At 46.6% G+C, this 15,691-nt stretch overlaps 1 protein-coding gene across 3 annotated transcripts in view; it reads left to right on the top strand.

Annotated features, from left to right (window-relative positions):
- Positions 1-15,691, top strand: part of smg6 (SMG6 nonsense mediated mRNA decay factor) — a 63,858-nt gene that overhangs the window by 34,186 nt on the left and 13,981 nt on the right. For all 3 annotated transcript variants that reach the window (XM_041241193.1, XM_041241194.1, XM_041241195.1), the window contains 4 exons: positions 1,618-1,731; positions 2,383-2,557; positions 4,990-5,191; positions 14,813-14,989. In XM_041241193.1, the coding sequence (XP_041097127.1) occupies positions 1,618-1,731; positions 2,383-2,557; positions 4,990-5,191; positions 14,813-14,989 (668 nt within the window). The remainder of the gene's footprint in view (positions 1-1,617; positions 1,732-2,382; positions 2,558-4,989; positions 5,192-14,812; positions 14,990-15,691) is intronic.

Raw genomic sequence — 15,691 nt, 5'->3', positions numbered from 1 at the left:
GCTGCTGTGTCCTTCCATCCCTGGTCGGTGTCGAGGCTCAGTGTCTAGTGTAAGTGTTGAGATATTTTGAGATCTCAGTAAAAGCTCTTCGTCACTGTTACAGGCTGTAAATCAGACTAAACGTTTCAACCTTATGCATATTTTCAATAAAGTACATTTCAGCATTTACGTAGCCATGGTCACGTCAGCGGTTCAATTTAGCGCTTGTAGTGCTATATAGTAAATAACAAGGGGTGCAGATAAGATTGTTAAAATGGACCCCCACGGGTATCGCACAGCAGTGCAGCTCTAAGGAAGCTCTAAGGAGTGTTAATCGCCTTCCATCAGCAAATATATATATATATATATATATATATATATATATATATATTATTATATATATATATATATATATATATATTTCTTTAAATGTTGAAAAGGAAATAAGAAATAAGCAGGTAGAAGTAGATAAGTTCTGTTACCCCAAGACAATGGGGGGGGGACCCCCCCAAAAAATCTTTGGTTCATCTACTAACCACAGGGATGTGTGTGGCGCTTTGCATTTCCGAGAACCATGAATAATGAAACGAGAAGCGTCTGCCCATCATCCGATCCCTGCAGCGGAGGCGAGAGTCTAACCCTTGGAAGCCACAGCAAGCAGGCTGATGAAGTCAGGGGTCACTGGCAAGCCATCTCTCATTAGATCACTCGTTTGTAAATGTTATACGTGTGGATCAGAATCGTTTTAATCTGCTGAAGAAAAATCCACCTTCTATCAGTTTTCTCCCAGAAGCCTGACTTCTCTGTCAGTAGGTGGAACGAATATCTTCTTTTAAAATCAAATAACATCCAACTCGGCGACCTGCAGCGTTTCAGGTTTCTATACTCTTTCTCTCCCACGTTAAAACACAACCCTGGCAAATCCTTCTCCAAACTGTTTGAATTGCTATTATTCCTAGTGACCCCCTTCTTTAAACCCCTGTTCTTTTTGAAGTTTTAATTGGCTGAGTACACTGCTGGTTACCCGCGCATGCATTTCGATTCAGATATATGGCTTTCTGCAACTGCAAGCATGGCAAAAGAAAACCTGTTTTAAAAGTGAATTTGAATTGAGGGAGGAAGGGAGAGAGAGAAGGAAGGAGGAGAGGAATGGATAGGGGAGAGGTTAGGGGTAAGAGATGGAACAGGGTGTAACCCCAGGTGCAGTAGCATTGTGTATCTGAGATCGACCTGCTTTGATCAGCACACAGATTGCTGAGCACAAACTGCCTTAACAGAACTGAGTCAGTGCTGCTGAAACCTGTAGTCTGGTTCATTGGGGTGTCAAGCCTTTCTAAACATTCACTTTCTAAACATCTTCCATTTCTCTCTCTCTACTTGTAAATGAACTTGATCCGGGTTTAGGGTTAAGAGGAGTTTATGGTAATAGGGCTTCTGTTTTAAATGAACGCTCATGGGAGTTAGGATTGAGTGGCACTTTTGTAATAGAGGTTCTGCTGTAAATTGGATCACTTTGAGATAACTGGGAGTTTATATTCACTAGCAGATGATGGGGTGCACCTCTCCACTTCAGATTATCAGGGGGTAATCTGCTGTGAATAATCTTGTTGTTGTTGTTCTCCCTCTGTCTTTCTGCAGACGGGGGCAGTGAGGCTCGCTCAGTGATCCAGGATCAGGCTACCTCTCTGGGGCTGTCAATGTTCGCCCTGTTGGTGGAGCGCTGCACGGAGCTGCTCAAGGAGACTCCGAGAGGTAAGCCGGACCAGGAATGGAAATCCTGGACTCGCCCGTTGCAGGCTTTACTGGAGCACTCGCTCTTAAGAGATAAAGGGACAGATTTATAAAGAGCAGCTGCTTCCAATTTTTTTAAAATTTTTATTATTCTAAAGCCCTATGGGTGCACTGCACCTTTAACTAGGATCTCTTGGTTAATGGCAGAACTTAAGTGTGACCTATTTTAGATATGTATTCATCTCAAAGATCAAGACACACTTTTAATCTGAGTTCTGCGGCTCGGGCAGGGGCAGGAAGTCATGCTTTTTCTTACACAACGATGCATTTTTGGTGCTGTTTGCACACCTCCAGAGAGCACAGAAGAGGAACAGATACATGTCCAGGGTGAAATACTGGGCAGGCTAGAAGCATGTTTACCACAGGGCAGTTTAGGGAAGCTTTGTTGATTTTAAAACAGAGGGATCGTCTTTCCTTCCTTCTTTCTCTCTTCTCAATCCCCACTGCCACTTTTTACAATACTGTTTGAATTTAGAGCAGTGTTTGGTTTGGATAAAGGAAAAAAAAAAAGTTAAATGAAAACCAGGCAGAAAAAGTGTTAAAAAAACTATTGCATGTGAAAAGTATTGTATTAAAAGTTCCTGATAAAGAGCGAATGCTTTGTCTCCGCAGCGCCCCCCAGTGCCAGAGAGGATGATGACGGGGATGAAGAGGAAGATGTCAAGGTGTCTTCCTTCCTCGCAGACCTCAGGGAGCTGCTGCCCAGCGTCAAGGTCTGGTCGGATTGGATGCTAGGCCAACCGGACCAGTGGAACCCGCCTCCCTGCAGCCTGCTCCTGCCAAACGGGTAAGCCACTCTCTCCCATTTCAGTTCAGTTCAGACCATCTAAATGACTCGTTTTAAAAGAGCACCGGGTGCATCTGAAGTGTTGCTCTATCTCCTCCCCTCCCCTTTCATCCCCAGCCGCTGTCTCACCCATTACCCTCTGTCTCTCTCATTTCCTGTATCCTCTGCCATTGCAGCTGTGAGCTGTGACAGGGATGAGCAGGTCATAACTTTCACAGGAGGACCAAGGGGGCGACACATTCTCTCTCTGTCTGTCTGTCTGTCTCTCGTCCCCTCTCCCTGTGTTTATAAACTGTGGAAATTTTCCATTGTCCCCGAGCAGAAGGCATGTGGTGGGAGTGAAGCCTCGGCCTCCCGGCCAGACAATGAGAACAGAGAGAGCGGGAGAGAGAGAGAGACTCGGATCAGGCTGTTCTTGGGTCTGGACCCGACCCGGCCATCGGTCCTGTAAACCCTGAGTCTCAACATCCTGCCCTCCCTGTGTACCACACTGCTGTCTCTTTTTCTCTCTCTCTCTCTCTCTCTCTCTCTCTCTCTCAGGCAAAGGCCTTCAGTCTCCAGCGCTCTCAGGACCCATCAGGCCTACTGAAAATATCCCTTTGTTTTTTACAAAGGTGTTCTAAAAGCGCCGTCCGTCTGTCCCGACAGTCAGACAGAGAGACAGAACCGCCAGTTGGCTTCAGTCCCCATTGCTGTCAGCGCCTCACCTTTCACCAGCGCTGAATTCACTGAGACAGACTGGTGCAGGAGATTGAAGCCTCCTGTCAGTCTCTCTATAATTAAGCTCTTCTCTCAGACAGACCGACAGGACAGACTGCATTCTCAGTGCTGTCACTCCCTGACCCCCTCTCAAACCCTTGTTTCATGCCTAAACTATGCTGTTTGCCGTCCTGTGAGCCGAGTGCAGCTGTGGCACTCCCAGTCCTTGATTGCTTTCAGCTGGTACTTGAACCCAGGGCCTGGGGTTTGGAGCGCTGCCCAGCCCTGAATCCCCCAGCGCCTAGTGCAGCTGTATGACCTCGCGCTGACCCCAGGCGAGGATAGGAAAATACAGGACGTGCCAAGCCAGCGAGTCTCTTTTATTTTCCATCTGGCGCCCTGCCCATGACCAGGCTTACATAATGGGAAACATAGCAGGGCCCGGGAGAGCCAGTCCCTTACCAATCTCCTCTCGCTTCCCGCATGCATGCTATATATCTTACAGACCTTCGCTCAGGCACATTTATTACACTGCCGCTCGACAGGAATCTGGAAAGCAGAGTTAACTCTGTCCTGGGCTCCACGCACGCACGCACACACACACACGCGCGCGCACATGCACGCACACACACACATGCAGACACACTGGCTGAAGGCATGCTAGAGCTGCGCCCTCGTGTACAATTACTGACACTGGGGTGTTTTTTTGTTTTTAAGTCTAAAGCTTCCTTTCTTTCTTTTTAAACTTTTTTTTTTTCTCTTTGGGTGGCCAAAGTTTATACCATAAGGTCAAACATACTAATTAATTTATATTAATCAAACGACAGTTTCTTATACCAAGAAGGGATGGGTCAGAAGAGCGTACATTTTGGATAACTGCTAGGACTCCCTCCTTCCCTTCTGAGCAGCTCGGTATGAGGCCAGTTCACTGTTGAGGCCCCACTCTCTGTCTCTATAGGTTTCTGTGTAGCGGCTCAGTTGGGGCTCTAACACAGACAGGAAGCAAACTGCTAGCATTGTGGCCACATGAATGGGTTTCTCTTGAGTCACAGTGAAAATACAGGAGAGTCTCAAACAGCAAGATCAGTAGCCCTTCTTGAAGGGGCCTATGGGTATAACGTTCCAGCCAATGTGATGACACTGTAATGTGGTGATGCGATTGGAGAGGCTGTGGGTGCACGTCCCTGGCGACGTGGTTACAGTGAGATGCACTTGAATCTCTGTGCCTGTTTGTCACACTGTAGAGAAACCTGCTGAGGCCCTTGGGATTTCACAGGTTGTCCATAAGATCGTGATTTGGGGGTAAATGGAGTTTCTCTGTCTGCACTTCTGTTCTTTCTCTCTCTGAGTCTCATATTTTTATATGTCCATATGGTAGATGTCGGACATTTTTACTTATTATGATCCCGACGGCTCTAATTTAGTATTTTCAGCATGGTGTTTGGATGTCTGCCACTGGCACACCTGTTTGTACATGATTTAAAATGCATGGGGCCGGAATCTCGAAAGCTTTTTGCTACAAATGTTTTTTCGGAAAGTAAAAACCCATCCAATAAAGTTAACAAAACTGAAATAAACAACATTTATTAATAAACGGACATTTAACACTGGGACTTCTGAGCAGCCTAAATTTTCTTCGTATTAATTTTAGAAGCGAAAAAGATGTGGACTAGACCGCTGTTGAGAGTGTAGCCAGTAGTTTTTCTCCAAGTTGTTTGCGTGTGTGTGTGCAGGAGCAGTCTGGATGTGTGGGAGACCCTGGCGCAGTTCTGTAACACGCTGGCGAGGGTGAACCAGGGAGCGGTGCCACTCTACAAGGACCCAGATGAGGACCTGTGTCTGCTGGTGCTGGAGGAGGACCGGCTGCTCTCAGGCTTCATCCCCCTGCTGGGGGCGCCGCAGGAGCCCTGCTATGTGGAGACAGCGTCTGACAAGGTGAGTGACACCGCGGCCCGTCCTCTCCTCCTTCCCTTCCTCTCCTTCCCTCGGTCTGTCTCTCCCTCTGTCTTTCTCTCTGTGTCCCCCGCCCTTTCTCTTGCTTCTTCCTCTTCACTCTTCCTTCTGTCTAGCTCTTCCTGTCTTTCTCCCTCCTCACTCCTTCCCTCCATCTCAGTCTCACATCCTCTCCTTCCACCCCCTTCCATCTTTCTCCCTCTCTCTGTCTTTTATTCCTGGGAAGGTTCTGCTCAGAACAGAACACGATTAAGTCATCGAAGAGTGTTGAGGGGAAAAAGCTGACCTCTTACACTGCCCCCTTAACATTTAGTCCTGTGACTTGAAAAGAAGAAAACCCTACAGCAGCCCCAACTCTTGTCTGAGTGTATGTGCGCCTCTGGGTTTCTGTGTGTCTCTATGTGCGCTTATTTGATTGTGTTTTTCTGTATTCCAGTGCAGTGTGTGTGAGCGAGGGCTCGCTGGCATGTTGTGTATACGGTCACTTCCTCGCTTGTTTAAACAGTGCAGGCTGTGCTGGCAGCCTCTGCTCTCTGCTCCAAATGGTTTGCATCATGTTTTAAACACACACACCCCCCTTTTCCTCTTCGGCACAGCCAGCCTACACAGGCGGAAATGACCTGAGTGTGTTCTGTAGGGAAAGTGATTAATAATAATAATAACAGCAGCAGTCTGGGGAGCTCAGGCGGGGGTGGGGGGGCACAGTGCCCTGCTGCTACATGCAGGGGGGGATGCGGCCCCTCAGTCTGTATCTGAGGAGTGCAAACAGATACCTGCTTGCCAAAGGAAACAAACTGCCATGTTATATTATTATTATTATTATTATTATTATTATTATTATTATTATTATTATTTGTCCTGAAGCTTTAGTCTACTTGTCGTGTCTTGTTTTCCTAAAATAGAGGTTGGGCTGGTTTGTTCACTGTGGCATATTGGCTATGTTAGCATTAACAGCTCCAGCGCCACACGAAGACAGAGAAGCCTTTAGGTTGGTTGTTAATTTGCAGATCTACAGTTCCTCCCTGTGGTTTTAAGTTTCCTTTGGGTGCATCCTCTTTCAACTTGTGTTAAAGTCAGGATTGTGACGTCTTTGAAATCTCAGGGTTGTCTTGCATTGCTTGCATTGACCAGTGTCATTCCTTTAATAGATTATTATTATTATTATTATTATTATTATTATTATTAGTTATTTATCTGCTTAACTAAGATGTTGTCCGTACACTTTAGTGGAATGATCTGTTTATAAACAGCACCTGGGATCCAGCGATGATGTCAGTTATGCTGAATTGCTAATGTTGCTTCCCGAGCAGAATGCGTCACTGAGCCTTGCACTGTAAATGCACCCTATTCAATTGACTTTCCCGCAAGCGATACCAGGGTAATCAAGAGCATGAACCAATGGGATGAGGCATGTTAGAGCCCCTCCCTGCACCCAGCTCCCAGTTTAGTTTGCCAGCGATTCATCCCAGAGAAACCTGCAGGTCTTGGGCCAGTTAGGTTAGTGATACCAAACACATGTATTTCTACACACGATGGAGAGCAGGAATGGGTTTCTGTTATTGATTGCATTGCCCTTTTTCTTTTCTTAAGAATTGTAGCTGTTTACTAGAACCTACACGTTTAGTTTTATTGTGTTTTATGTCTGTGTAAAACCTCAAGTAGTGATTTCTACTCTATTAACATTAAGTTAAAATATTGAAAATCACACCAAAGGTTTTTTTTTTTTTTTTTTTTTTTTTTTTTTTTTTTTAATAACAACCCCACATGCAGTTCAGATAATACTTCCCTTTCCAGTCGTGTGTGTGTTTGCGTGTACGTGTGTGTGTGGGGTGGTGGGGACGGGACGATGGGCAGGACCTCCCTCTGCCACACAGCAGGATCCCTCCCTGTGCCGCCCGGAGGCTGCTCTGGCTTCGGATCTCGAGTTCAGTGTTCTGTTTTGCGAACAAGGCTGGTCCCCTCGGGCCCCCGGGACTTACTAAAACAACAGCAGTGTTTAAAACAGCCCGCACCTTTCATGTGGGTCCTGCTGGATTCAGCACAATAATCTGCCACTGCTGCCAGGCAAGCTGGCAGTGCTGAGTGGAGCACCTGTGCACGTGTGATGTCACCACTGACGCACACACCTTCACACTGACACGCTGTCATTCCATCAGCCTAATTGCATGTAGATCTACAGTTACTAACTCTGCATAGTTACGGATTTAAAAAAAAACAAAACACCATTTAATTTGAATGATGGGGAAGAATTAACTGTTGTGCATAATTCGTTTCCTTGAGCAGACCAAGAAGATTCCACATGCACACACTGACACGCAAACTGGCACACGCACACAGGGAGTGGTGTTTATTTCACCCCCGGTTTGGCACAATTAAGACAGCTGGTGTTCTGTGTGTGGTCTTCACAGTGCAATACAATAGACCCAGATACCCTGGCATTAGAGCTGGCCAGGTTTCAGTTCATGTGTTTATAATGGCAATGACAAAAGGAGCTGAAAGACGATTCAGAAAACACACATAAATGAACCAGCATGTGGAAATGCCAGTGTTTAGCTCAGAGGAGACCTACAGGACACTTCAATAATGTATTTGAGGGAAATGAGGCTCCAGGGAGACCTGGATCGCTTAAGTGAATAGTCCTGCATTGAAAGTTTCTTTTTCAAACATTTTTTTTTTTTTTTTTTTAATTTTTGTAATATTACAGTGACCTGGTTTATTTATTTTTTGTCACCATGTACAGTAAGGGTGGCACAAAGTGGCTGTTCCAGTCCTGGTCTTTGTTCCCACCCTGTTCTAAATTTCTTAAACTGAACCAGTTAAACCTCTATCCAGACCTTGAAGTAGTTCCTTGCCTCATTTTACCTGTTAAACATGGAGTGGAATGGCCCTCCAGGACCGGGATTGGACACCTCCGATGCACGTCAAGATAGCATCATCACCTTCAACACTGGGGGGGGTGGGGGGGATATATAAAGCAAAAATAATTTCTTCTTGCCCTGGTTGTGTACAACTGAGCGGATGAGACGCGACTCTTGAGGCTGGCACAGTGCCCAGCTGTCACGACCACAGGCTTTACCACGCCACGCCACGCATCTCACACGCTTGGAGAACTGCAGGTGATGGCAGAGTTTCAAGGCAGTCAGCCAAGACGAGAAACTTGCAGCCTTTCCTTCATCTTGCAGTGCAGGGGGATAGTAAAGAAAGGAAATTGGCGAAAGCACTGCTGTGATGGAAGAAACGCATTTTAACAATGTCTAAAGATTTAACATTTCAATCGGCTGTCCTCAAGACTGAATCTCACTTGATGGTTGCTGTTTTGCAGTCATGGTCTCTCTAGAAATAAACTGTGCTGCAGGCATGGTTCATGAAGGGCTCGAGTGGTGCGGCGTGGGGCTCCTTTTAAGAAGAGTGTCAGCTGCTTAGTCAGGATAGATCACGTGTGTGTTTTCACAGAGGCTCATATAAGCTGATATGGAGCCACTGGGGAGCTGGCAAAACCAAGGCGTCCAGGTGGCATAGCGGTCTAACTCTGCAGCCTGTCCTGTCTTGCACCTCCTCCTCAGCCCAAGGGTTTGTTCCGGTCAGGATTGAGGTTGTTGCACATTGGCATTGTCCCTTGCAGTTCTTGTGCATTCAATTCTACTGTAAAATACATGCCAGTCTTGCAAAACGTTTTCTAAGTAACATGTAGTGATGCTTACATGGTGAAGTCATTCCGTGAAGTTAATTGCAGGCCACCCTCAGTATAGATTACAGTAGGGTGCAGTAGATCTGTACCTTTTTGTACGGGCTAGGTGTGTGTCTGGGTGTGTGTGTGTGTGTGTGTGTTCATATAAGTTACATTTCTCCCTTGGTGACTGGCAGCCTAAAGGCATCCTGACAGCAGCCGCTTTGATGTAATTGATGGTTTTGGATTCAGATCAAGGTGTGTATTTGTGCGTTTTATCAAAGGGGCGGTTGGTGGCGGGGGGTATTCCCACGTCGGTGTGTTTAACAGCCAGACACACGCAGCTCATGGGTTCTCATCCGGTGATATCTCCGAAGGCTTCTTTTTTTTACGATCTGCTCTCGGATCTCAGAAAGATAACGTTTTGATGTGTTCAAATCTCAAGAAAGCTACTGCAGCAAACTATGCTCAGACCTTGTTCAGATATATATTTTTTTTTTTTTCCTGGATTGGAAACAAACTGCAGTAACTGCATCACTTTGTCCATCCACTGGCTATAGGTTAGATGCCCCTCCCCCCATTTGAAACCAATTCAAAGCTTTGGTGTCTCGGGAGCTCGTAACCCAGCAGTGATGGCATGGAAATCTTTTGTATCATTTCCATGTGTACCGATTGGAAGCTTTCTCTTTGCACTTGGCCGGGGCTGCACTCCTGCTATTGCTGTTGTGTCCCCCTGTGAATAGAAATCCTGGAGCCCCCGACCACATAGCATTAATCTACATGTCATTTTACAATAGCTGCAATTAGCAGCCAACATCTGGGGGCTGTGCATCAAACCGAGGAGATAGATAACGTAGCGCCTGAAGACGCTGCTGGTGTGTGTGCATGCTTGCGTGTATTAATAATTCAAAATCTGCTCAGAAAGATGCTTCATATCCTTTAAAAAAAATTTAAAAATTTGCTGAGGGCATCACAGTACTAAGGATCTTCCAAAATGTGCTGCTGTAGAAGGACACGCAGACTGGACCGCTCCGTAAATCACTGTGTTCGACACACCCCCTTCTTCTAGAATCATAATTGGTCGGATCTGTTTACTGTTACAGCCTAATAGCGCGGTTGAAAGCGTTTTATGACCCGTTACAGCTCTGCAGAAATTAAGAGTCGGCTATAAATAGAGAACGTGTGTAGGTACAGCATTTAACGAATTCCGATTTTTTTAATGAGGTTTGAGTGTTTTCTCGGGTAACCCTTAATAACAGCAGCTTCTGATCCTGGCTTCTCTCCAGCCTCACTCCTGTACTTGAGCAGGATAATTAATAGGTGGGCTCGGCTCTGCCAAGCACTCCTGTACCGACTTGCTGGGGAGCTTGGCACAGCTGACAGGTTATTAATCAGCTGTCAGAATAAAGCTCAAATTTGTAGCGCTGTTCGCTTTATTCCTCTCTGATTAAAGTTAAAGGGCTGCGGTTGAGGAGTTTGTTAACTTCCTAAAGAGGAATTCGGTCTTGCGGGCAAAACGAGAACAAACCAGCGTTATCCTGCTTTTAATCATTTCTGTAAAAGATACAGATTCTCTCTCTCTCTCCCTCCCCTCTCTCTCTCTCTCCTATTCTCACCTGCCAGGGAAAACAGTTCACACCTTAGTGCTGTAAATTTACTCATTAAGTTTCTGTGGTTCTTCCCAGTTAAACTGTTGCCACGCAAGCATTTCCCCTAGTACTCTGCGTCAGGGGTATGCCAAGCAAACATGAAGCACGCTTTATAAAGTTCCATTCCGTTCCATGTGCACGGAGATAGATCCCAAGTCTTGAAACCTCAAAATGGTTCATGCAGTTTTCCTGCTGCGAGTGGCAGCATCTGCCGTGCACTCCTGTCCTTTTCCAGACTTTCTTTCTCAGGTAAGACGGGCAGATAGGCACAGGTGAGGTGATGGCTAGATTAGAAAGTGCTCAAACACACACACAGTGGAGGAGTGTCAGATGCAGGTTTTGAGTTCAATAAAAGAGTTTGTGTACGTGTTTGTAAGACCCTTATCTGTGGAAGTGAACTTCTCTCAGGGATTTATTACGAGGGACTTTCTAATTAAAGTATGCTCTCAACATGTCGAGCGCGGGAAACATACTCGCAGGTGCAAAGGACAAGCTTGCCAGTGAAGCAGTACTGCGCAGTCGTGCAAACAGGCACGTGCACTTTTGGATGGGAGGTTGAAGGGAAAGTAAAAAAAGTGAAAATCAAAATCCTAAAGCTTTTAATCTTTTATCAGTTTTACAATCGCAACCAAACGTGTTGCAAAATGATGCCACTTTATAAACACACCTTGCATATCTTCAGCCACGGGGGCACTTCTAATTTGACACAGGCACATGAAACCAAAAGGCGGCAGAAAACCATGTACTGTATACCCATGTGTGAGCCTGAGCATCCGTCTGTATGAAGGACAGGTCCCTTCTTTCTTGCAGCGGCTGTGATTGTTTCTCACTGTTTAACTGCAGGTGTTTTTTTGTTTTGCAATCAGTTCCCTTTCTTCGGTAGTTCCACTTCATAAGATGCAGCAGCCAGCACTATACATTGAGTTCTCCTCAATACACACTCGCCCCAACCACCAGCTTAAAAGCAGTCAAGGTTCAGGTTTTGGTTTAGGGTGAGGAATTTGTGACTGCAGTTTCGAAATTATTGGATGAAGTGAGGTGTTTTAACACCTTTTATATATATATGTGTGTGTGTGTGTGTGTGTGTGTGTGTGTGTGTGTGTGTGTGTGTGTGTGTGTGTGTAACTCAGTGGTCTGCTACTTTACAAAGCAGAATAAGGTGCTATGGTCATGGCCCTTATTGAATTGATTAACTCACTTACTTATATTCTGATGAGATGTAATCAAAGCTGGTTGATTCTACACTGTTTTGGTTTAATTTAAATTTAAACGTTTTCAGTTAACTTGAACACTGCAGCTCTTTTGAGGCGCTCTCATGTTGCTGTTAGCACAGCTAAAATTACAAATCATCCCAGAACAGTTTTTTTTGCCCCAAGCCTGTGGGCCCCCCCACCCCTGGACAAGCTCCATAGTCCATTCCTCCAGCCCGCCTTCACATGCTGCTGAACAGGCTGTGTTTGTAATGACAGCGCTCTGCCACTTTCACTGCAAACCAGGGGTCATAGACAGGCTCAAGTATCCGTCTAGACAGTCACTAGTCTGAAACAACAGGTGCTTTAAATTTGCCTTAATGCAATTACCTTTCATTTAATTGTGTAGGAGAGAAGCTGAGGGAGCCAATCAAAACTAGATATCACAGACCCAAAGTGACGGAGCACTTAATAATCACCCTCAAGCTTTAATGAATCGATAGTTCAGTCGCTCGCAGTCGTAATTAGAAACAGCTAGACAGTGATCCCAGCCCCTCTCCTCCCAGCTCCCTTGTTCAGATTGCACAATTGATCTCTCATAGTTAAGAGTCCATTTCTATTGAGAAGCCTGTCCAATGGGATGGATAAGATTCCACACTAAGATCCTCCACCTTCCAGTGCCTCAGCTCGTACCACTGTGCCGTAATGCCTCTCCTCTCCCAGTCCCATGTGAAGTTGAATCCCAGCGTTTATCCCCTTGCATTACTGGGACCCTACAGTACAGAACCAAGAACCAAATTTACTAGTACTATACCAGCTACAGAGAGGTGAAGGGGTTAAATGCCTTGGTTCAGAGGGGAGAGAGAGAGGAGTGGGGCACACCAAGGCATCTCTGTTAGTTTTGGCTGAGTTCCTAGCCCAACCGTTTCCCAGAGGGTGCGGAAATGCAGCTCAAACAGATGCCCAGCATCCTTGCGTTTGATCTGTGGGCTGCTATGGCAACTTGCTGGAGTTTATACAGCACTGACCAGCATGAGCCATTAACAGGCAGCAGGGTCGAGTGGTTAGAGCTGAGGGACTGGGAGGGAGGGAAGCAGTGTGGCCGAGTGCTTTGAACTGAGAGACTGGGAGGGAGGGAAGCAGTGTGGCTGAGTGCTTCGAGCTGAGGGACTGGGAGGGAGGGAAGCAGTGTGGCCGAGTGCTTTGAGCTGAGGGACGGGGAGAAAGACAGCTTCCGGAAATAGTGAAGTACAGTTTCTGGAGTTTCTGTGCTTGTTCGTGAAAAGAAGCAACTTCCAGGAGATATTGCTGATGGAGTTTCTGTTAAGAAAGAAAGCTTTAGCCTAAGGTCAAGCTCTTGGGGCACTGGTTTGTGGATAGGGGTCAAATTGAGGTTGGCAGGCTGTCGGACCCTGTTATAACGAGCCGGTTAAAATTAGACCAGAGGGGAGGAAGCTGACGTGATTTGTATAAAGCACTTCAACTTCCTGCTGAAACAAAAGAGCTGAGGGAGAGAGAGAGAGAGAGGGAATTGAGTGTATGTTTTTGAAATAAGAGAAAAAAAGTTACCAAGCTCTCTGCTTCCTGTATGAATTTCCTACCTAGCAGTGGGGCTGTTCATGTTTTCAAACCCGGGTTAGAATAAGTGCCCTGACAAGCCCCTTGACAACCCTGCACAGCACCTGACAGACACTGCAGGAGAATGCATTGGACTGCTCTGCAGTGCAGGGCTACCAGAACTCAATTGCTTTAGGTTCATGATACCAGAAATGCACAAGGACCTGCCTGACAATAGGAACGGCGCTTTACAGGAAAATGAAACATGAACCATGAAAAGGGGAATGGGTTATGATATTGCTGCAAAGGGTCATGGCAGGGTTGTAAAAGGTTACGGTCGACACTGATACTGGAAGCGTTACTTCCCCATTGCTGTTCATTGCGAAGGAGACTTAACCCAGCGACCTCCCAGTGACACCCGAGAAAAAAATACTGTGGCTGGGTTTGATGTGCCAATCCGCACTTTTCAGAGGCACATGGGGAAACCAGACTGTTACAGACGAGTCAGCCTTGGCCACAGACAGAAGCGGTTGTGACATGTTTTCGTTTGTTTTTTAGTTTCGAGAACCCCCCCAGCAGCCACCAGATTAAAGATTGGCTGGGTTTGAACTGGCGACCCACAGGTTAAGTGTCACGCCAAATCACATGCTTCTGATTTGAACTGCTTTCGATCATACTGTGTAACTGGGGGGTCGAAGAGAAGATACAGACCCTGCAGGCAGGCTTCCTAATAGCTGCTATTTTCAGTTGGCAGCGACGCATGATTCTGCAGAAAGTGGCTGCCTGCATTGCGGGCTGTGAGTTAGCTGTGCTGAGATGGAGAGCTGCTGGCACATTGGAGCAGGCCAGCAGCAGCAGCAATTGGTGAAATTAACTGCAAAGTCAGCTACTTGTGGTTTTGCCTTCCTCTGACTTTCAAGAGTTGCGTTTGAGTGAGCGTTGTGTTTTGGCGCTGGAGTTGACCTCAGAGGTGTGAAGGAGCTGTTTGGAGGCAAGGTGAAGTGTCTGGAGGGGGGCGGGGCTTTCACTTGTGAGAGAATTCTACAGAATTGCTAAGAAACAAACTTCCTGTCTACTACTTGAAAGTCCATGGCAGTAACACCACTCCTGTCTTGCCAATTGATGTTTTAAAGCAAGCTTGCTATCTGCTTGTTGGTCTGTTCATCTTGCTGTCTGTCTTTTAGACACAGGACTCCAATCTAACCAATCGAAAAGGTCTTAAAAGTCTCTGCTTTTAATTCCATATTAACAACCTGCCCCCCAGATGTGATTCCCTGACCTTCATCCTTACTAACATCATCTAACAGAATAATAATAATAATAATAATAATATAATAATACAGTGCAACCAGGCTTACAACTATAGAGCAGCAATGTTAACGTGTAAGATCTGCCAGGACTATTAGGGAGATGAATTTAGAAATATTTGCTTATCTAACCCCACCCCACCCCATTCTGAACTCTCACTATTTCTCTCTCTTTCTAATGCCCCTTCTCTCTCTCCTTTTCTCGGTCTCTCACTCTCTCTCTGTCTCTCTAGGCCATCGCTGCGGACTGTAAGCGGGTCACGGTGCTCAAGTATTTCCTGGAAGCGCTCTGTGGACAAGAAGAGCCTTTGCTGGCATTCAAGGGTGGAAAATATGTGTCGATGGCAACCGTCCCAGACACCATGGGAAAGGAAACGGGAAGCCAGGAGGGAAAACAAGCTGACAATCAGGTGGGGGTTGATGGGTGAGCGTGCCGGGGAGAGGTGATGGGTGAGCATGCAGGGGAGGGGGGGTGATGGGTGAGTGCGTGAGAGGGTCTTCCAGGTCATGCCAAGTCATTCCTTACATGTATGGGTTTTGTATACATTGTTATACCAAGTGTACAACAACAGCTGATCATAAACAGTGTTTGGTTTGCGAGTGGGGCTGCTGGTAATGGATTGTGAGTGAGGCTGCAGGACTGGGAAGGCTGGGGAGTGAGAGCTGGGAGTTCAGCAGGACTGGGAAGGCTGAGGAGTGAGAGCTGGGAGTTCAGTGAGACTGGGAAGGCTGGGGAGTGAGAGCTGGGAGTTCAGCAGGACTGGGAAGGCTGAGGAGTGAGAGCTGGGAGTTCAGTGAGACTGGGAAGGCTGGGGAGTGAGAGCTGGGAGTTCAGTGAGACTGGGAAGGCTGAGGAGTGAGAGCTGGGAGTTCAGCAGGACTGGGAAGGCTGGGGAGTGAGAGCTGGGAGTTCAGCGGCAGGATAAAGTTGATGCCCGAGACTGCAGTGTTTTTGTTTCCGAGAGAGGGGCCTTGCTGCTGCACGTACAGGAAAGGGTCGCGACCCCTAGAGGACTGTGTGGAAAACAGAGCTCCCCTCCCCCCCCTCTCCTTCTCACATCCTCATGTCATCGAGTTGCTGGCAGCGGCAGTGCTTCACACAAAACTGTGCC

The sequence above is a fragment of the Polyodon spathula genome, unplaced genomic scaffold (assembly GCF_017654505.1).
Source record: "Polyodon spathula isolate WHYD16114869_AA unplaced genomic scaffold, ASM1765450v1 scaffolds_764, whole genome shotgun sequence".
In the NCBI taxonomy this organism is placed as follows: Eukaryota; Metazoa; Chordata; class Actinopteri; order Acipenseriformes; family Polyodontidae; genus Polyodon; species Polyodon spathula.
Note: the sequence above shows the minus strand (reverse complement) of the source record. Positions and strands in the feature narration are given on the sequence as shown.